Source organism: Sceloporus undulatus, chromosome 8, assembly GCF_019175285.1.
Source record: "Sceloporus undulatus isolate JIND9_A2432 ecotype Alabama chromosome 8, SceUnd_v1.1, whole genome shotgun sequence".
Lineage (NCBI taxonomy): Eukaryota > Metazoa > Chordata > Lepidosauria > Squamata > Phrynosomatidae > Sceloporus > Sceloporus undulatus.
In genome coordinates, this window is record NC_056529.1 from 26,270,729 (window position 1) to 26,277,039 (window position 6,311).

The window sequence follows — 6,311 nt, forward strand, 5'->3', positions numbered from 1 at the left end:
GACAATAAAAAATCACAGTCTCCTAAGCACAGTTCTTTCATGATTTGGTATTAACACAGAACAAAGAAATGGTCTGAGATGTCAGGGATGATGGGAGTTGTAGCTCTTCACCTCTGGCTTGAACTCACCACCTGGTTGTGCACTGCGCTGACCAGTTTTGGCCAGTGGTTATAGCTTAGCAAGAGTTACAGAGAACAGGCTGAAGACCCCGACAAACTCTCCAAGCCTTCTCACTCTTGCTTCCACAGAAGTCTTCACCCTTCTTCTTCAGGATCCAGCTGGTTCTTGTAGCTTCACCCAAGACACCAGACCACTCAGTAGTCTTAAATAAAAGATCTACTTTATTCTACTATATACAGCTCCAAAACTATCCAACACAACAATACTCTACTCCTCACTATCCACTACTACTACCCACACTACAAGCCACAAAATACATTGGGATGCATAGTCCTTATTATAGTCAATGCATGGTACCACCTACTGTGGTCTGTTTCCCACCTCAGTAGGCGTGTACATCATTCTCATTGGTTCTCTTGGTTCATCCTACAATTAATGATTTCATCATCTCAGCCTTGACCACTTAACAATTGTCAGGTGTGTCCAATTATCCACTTTGCATCTCTGTCCTTGGCTCTCAGGACTTGTTAATTGTATTACCATTTACACCTGTGTGGTTCCCAATTGGCTTCTGCTGAGTCACCCTGACTCTCACATACATGTTTTATTTCATTTACTGTATATCCCATGTTGCTTTTTCCTTGACATGAGATGCTAATCATGTAACTTCAATGGTCCCAAATAATCCCACCTCTAAGTACTATACTGTCCCCTTTTTTCACTCCATATCCCACTGCTTTATATGACCATGTTGGAGAGTCACTGTTTGGCTTTTCTCCTTCTTTTTAATATCTAACTCTCTGGATTGGTCAAAGGTATTTCAGATTGTGCCATTCTGCACCAAAATTGAACTGGATTTATTCATTCTTTTCTGACTCTTGTACAAATTGCCCAGATCAGCAGAGTTTGCTTTGTTATTCTGGGTTTTGCCAAATCAATTATACAGCCTTAGCTTATCCTCAATCCCTGTCATCTATTCTGACAAGACTTTTGTTACCTCTAATAACCTGTCTACTGCTGTACTGTCAGGGACCCATTCATATTTCACAAGTATGTTTGGTAATGCCACATGAGGCATAACATGTCAGTCCTTGGCTTTCACTGACCAACTAATCCTCTGTGCTAAGAAGACAATTCTTGCCTTAAATTGAATTGTGCAGAGTGACCTTCTTGGGTCATTTCTGACCTAGGAGGAGACCAATTTTGAAGCACGACACTTACCAATGTCAAAGTGAAGCAGTTATTAAGAGCAGCCCCAAATGCTCTTTGAATTAGCGGCGCAGGCTGCTTCCCAAGCAACCTGCATCAGTCACGATTGCGCTCGCAATCTGCACTCGGCAAATGTGATGACCCACCTAATGGATTTTATGGGCCACCTGTGCAGAATTACGGATTATCAACTTCATTTCTCCATTTTGGCAATCCCTTTAGACGGTTTGATCCTGATTTCCAGTGGAGCTTGACACTTGCAAGATTCAACAAAGTCTGGTTAATAGAAAACAGCCACATGGTCTCACACTCCCTTTCCTTGGAAGAGCACAAAAAAGATGGGTTCATTAACAAATGGGAGCAGATAGGTTTGAAAAATCCCTGCCACAGGGAGACCTCAGAAGCCAACTGCTTGCAGGATCTAAAGGGCTAGACTAGAAGCATGGCAGACACCAAATTTCATACAGCCTCAGCCTTTCCAAATCTCCCAAACCAAAGCAGAGATTTATTTAAGTCTAGGCTACGTTGCTCCAGAGCTGTGAACTGACAGCTAACTTCACACAAAGGCAGCGCATGCAATATGAAATGAATGAGAGCACGTAACCTGCTGAGGAACCAAAGCTGCTGTAAGTGCTCCTTGGAGACTGGGGCATCCAAACACCAAGTCCAATACTTTCATCTCCTTCTGACAACAGCAGCCCAATTAAAGGAGAGCTGGATGACAAGCGTCACGCTAAACGCCGCTTGGTTAAAAGCGCTCAGTAGCTCCCAACTCCCTGTTTTATCAAAGCTGTCACTACAACCACCCCATTCCCAATCACAATATTTAGGAACTGGTAATAAAAGAGAAATTTGATCCGCTTCTAATAGGTGTCAAGAGGAAATCAATGGCCTGTCTTGAATCTGAGTAATTTCAAAACCAGCATTTAAAAAATTGACCAAAATCTCCACCAAGAAATAATTTATAGTAGGCGAAGGGAGAGAAAATGAGCCGAATACCGTAACAGTGCTGTGCCTGGCACATCTGAGAAAAGGAAGAGAGACAGAGATAATGAAGAGATAACAACAACAACAACAACAACAACAACAACAACAACAACACTCTGCACAGGACAGGGTTTGATTTAATGCAAAGAAGCTCAGGTTCTCGTATGCTACCTTCAAACAAGAAATGCCTAAAAAGCAGCTGCTATGATAGAAAAAGGAGTAGGCAAAGCATTTCTCCTTCACTAAGAACAAGAATTCTTTACTATATTCCAAAACAAAATGCTAGCCCTCTTCTATGTTTTGAGAAGAGCAACCTACCCATCTTTACACCAGCCAACAGTCACTTTTTCAGAAAAGAGATTATGATGTCTTTATAAAATGTGATATTTGATATAGTGGAGGTGGATGTAAGGCCTCTGGGGGGCAAAGTGTCTGCTCTACCCCAACCATCACCCCATAAATCTGTGGTATATAAAGCTATTGTGTGACAAACACCATTCACTCTATTGCTGCCACTTCTGCTAACTTGGGGTGAATGCTCCAACCCAGGCGATTTTCAAAACAGAAAGAAGAGACAAAGACCCATTTGTTTACAATATTTGTTGCTGTCATTTTAAAATAACCATACATTCATCTTTATTTTGCTATCCACAATTATGTGCTGCTAACCAACTTTTCAGTGTCCCCTCCCCAAAAAAACCCACACCTAGTTCACATCCTTAAGCAACATTAAAATGGGTTACAAAAGAGACTGGGTAGGGCATGTTATAGTCAGACTATATTCTTGGTAGCTGTCTTCACTGGTCTCATTTCAAGAGAGTAGGAGAAGAGAAAAGATACAGCAGGCTTGCATACAGCGCAGTTTGCTCAACATGAGTAGGGAGAGTTCGTTCATTTCTGCAGAAAGAGAGTTGCACTTGGACCCAGGAGACTAGGGTTCAAACTCCAGCTCAGCCATGGATGGACACACTAGGCGGCTGTGGGCAAGTCACTTGTCTTCTCAGACTCAGTTCCCCACCTGCAAAATGGGAATAAAAGTGACCTACCTCATAGGCCTATCAACCGCACAAATGAGTTTGGTATGGTAACGCACATTACACAATGGAAATAATATTTCTGCTGTTCTGGGGAGGCAGGCACAGCAGAAACCAAGACAAGTTTAGAAATGAGTGAACAAAATTCAACTGTGAACAGAGGAGGGTTCGTGTACAGATGATGTTGGATGTACCAGTTCCAAAAAAAGCGAGCTTCACCGTTCCCAGATCAAACCCCATAGAGGAAAATGTATCCAAAAAGCTACCCATATTGAGGATATTTGATTCAATTCTCATTAAGCCATAACACAAATAAGAGGGTCAGAAGGAATATAGAAAAAGACAAAAGCAATCATCAGTACATCAGTTACATGACCTTCTTTTTCATGAACAGTTTTTTAAAATACATATACATTGGAAACAATATTGGGTTATATGAGAGAGAGAGAGAGAGAGAGAGAGAGAGAGAGAGAGAGAGAGAGAGAGAATGGATGAATAAATTATGGGAAAAGGATGAAGAGAAAATATAATCATCATTTCAGAGTATGCATATTAATTGTAGCAGGTAAGAGACAATCAAAAAGTTGCGCTCATAACAACTCATTTCCGCACAAGCATCTGTGATGGCTTCCCAGTCATGTAACTTTTATGAATTATCAGGCGCATGCATGGAAGTGGAGACAAGTAGCAATGCAAATCTTTATTTATCTTGTTTTTGCATGAAAGAATAATTTCGAAAGGTTTCCTCCCCGCCTGACAACATGAGGAGAGTCTGTGGATATTTTCACATTTGGAGAAATTGTCTGCGAAAAATTAGTTTGTGCAAAAAAACCCTCTCAACAACATTGTATTTTGTGCAAAAACAGTGGTTGACCTTTTTGTGTGTGTGAACAATCCTTTCATTTCAAGGATGTGGAAAATCCACATCCCTAGAGACCATGAGAATCACCATGACTTAAAGGGGGGGAAATTACAAGTAATATAACAAAAAATGAAACAAAATACATTTATACATCAAGATTATATTATGTACACAGGCATAGCATGGAGCATGAAAGGTGGGGTGAATTCCCCCAAACAGTCATATGTGATAACTAGGAAAGATATGGCAACCCTGGCTCACATAAGTTTTATGGGGAAAGCCACTTCTAAAATGCATGGGTGTTTTCCATATTACGCATGAGATTCCTATATGCACAGGTATACGGTAGAAAATATCTCCTGAAAAGCAGCCCATAGCATCACTGTTTTATTTTTGGTGTATGAACGTGTGTGTGTCAAATACGTTTCACAAACTAGGCCAGTATTTCAGAATGCTAGAGATTTAATGAGAGCCAAGTCCCTCTTGCAAAATGTTTAGAGGACTAGAAGGGCAAGAAGGATTCTAGAAGGAAAATAAGGAGTGTGCTTGTAGATGAACCGCCAAATTAAACACTTAGGCCTGAATTCTATTCGAAGTCTCAACAAAAGCTGGAATCCCATTGAATCGACTAGATATCACTGAATCAAGCCTTAAAGAGTAAGTCAATACTTACTAGATCTCATTACTTCAGTGAGTCTACTCTTGGTGGAACCAAGATTGAGGCCAAAATCTTGCAACGAGATTCTTAAATCTCAAAGAATCCCAATCCCAATAATATCCTACCACCCAAACAACTGTAAATACTCCAGAGATAAGGAGTACAAAATATCTTCCATTTCATAAAAAATGTCCAGGGTGACATTATTAGGAAAAAGCCAACAGAGTGTGATGAAATCCCCTTCTTGCAGCCCTGTTTGCAAGGGAGAAAGGCCACAGACCCAGGACACAACCATTCCAGGCTATGCTTGTAGCATGTTGGAACAGCATGCTTCTCGAGCCGAACAAAGCTTCCTAAATGCTTACCTGAAGGGTAAACTGTTCCAGCTTCATCTCCAGAGACCTGTTCTCCTCTTCTAACCGCCTCCTTTCAGTCTCCAGTTCTTCGATCTTTAATCTATGGGAAGAAAAACGATATAACAGAATGAAAGCACGAGCAATAAGCACTACATATGATACCTATGGAGAACCTTCTCCATCCTTTCCCCTTCCATCTCTGTCTCATGTTTCAGAGAAGAGGGGAATAGATTGCAAAATGAAGCATTTCTTCCCTACACTGCCAGAAAAGAACACCAGTTTTAAGTCTCTTGATTTTCCTTTCTCTCAAAATCCATTTAAAATGCTTATTATAAGATAAAAAGGCTGGTCTCGTCATCTACAGCCCCACAGCCTTTGCCAGCTTGGCACTGTGACATGTGTTAGGCCACAAGTCCTATCATCCACAGTCAGCATGAACTCCCGTGTTGTTTTGAGATGATGGAAACTGTAGTGCAATGCCTCTGGAGGGCACTAGGCTGGTGAAAGCTGGTTTCACCTATTTTAGTAGCTAGTTGCCTCTCAATATTTGGAGAATCCAAAAAGCTATTACAGGGGATACATTCAAAACAAAACAAAACACTATTTTCTACTTGAAACAGGATTCATTTTGTGGTTTTAAAATTCAAGCACTTGTTCTATTGTGCCTTTAAATAGGATTGAAAATGGCATTCAGGATTCTTGTCCTAACCTAAAAAGCCTGTTTCCCAGTCATCTGAGTAACTATGTTGTTTATGTTTTTACTGCACCACTTACTGTAAAAAGATGAGTTACTTCCAAATCGCAAGAGTGCTACTTCCATTAAAAATGATGAAAAACCAGGAATTTCTCAAGATGTGACTGGTCTTGTCCCTCCAAATCTGGGTGATGGGACACTATTCCTTGCTAGAGATTTGCACCATTTCTAACATTATGTAGAGAGCCAGCGTGGTCCAGCGGTTTGAGTGTTGAACTATGACTTTGGAAACCAGGGTTCAAACCCCAGCTTAGCCATGCAAACCCATTGGGTGACATTGGGCAAGTCACACTCTCTCAGTCGCAGAGGAGGGCAATGGCAAACCTCTTCT

General features: G+C 41.0%; 1 protein-coding gene across 3 annotated transcripts in view; it reads right to left on the reverse strand.

Annotated features, from left to right (window-relative positions):
- MAD1L1 (mitotic arrest deficient 1 like 1) overlaps window positions 1-6,311 on the reverse strand; it is a 344,649-nt gene that overhangs the window by 180,525 nt on the left and 157,813 nt on the right. For all 3 annotated transcript variants that reach the window (XM_042437442.1, XM_042437440.1, XM_042437441.1), the window contains one exon: window positions 5,236-5,326. In XM_042437442.1, coding sequence (XP_042293376.1) covers window positions 5,236-5,326 — 91 coding nt within the window. The remainder of the gene's footprint in view (window positions 1-5,235; window positions 5,327-6,311) is intronic.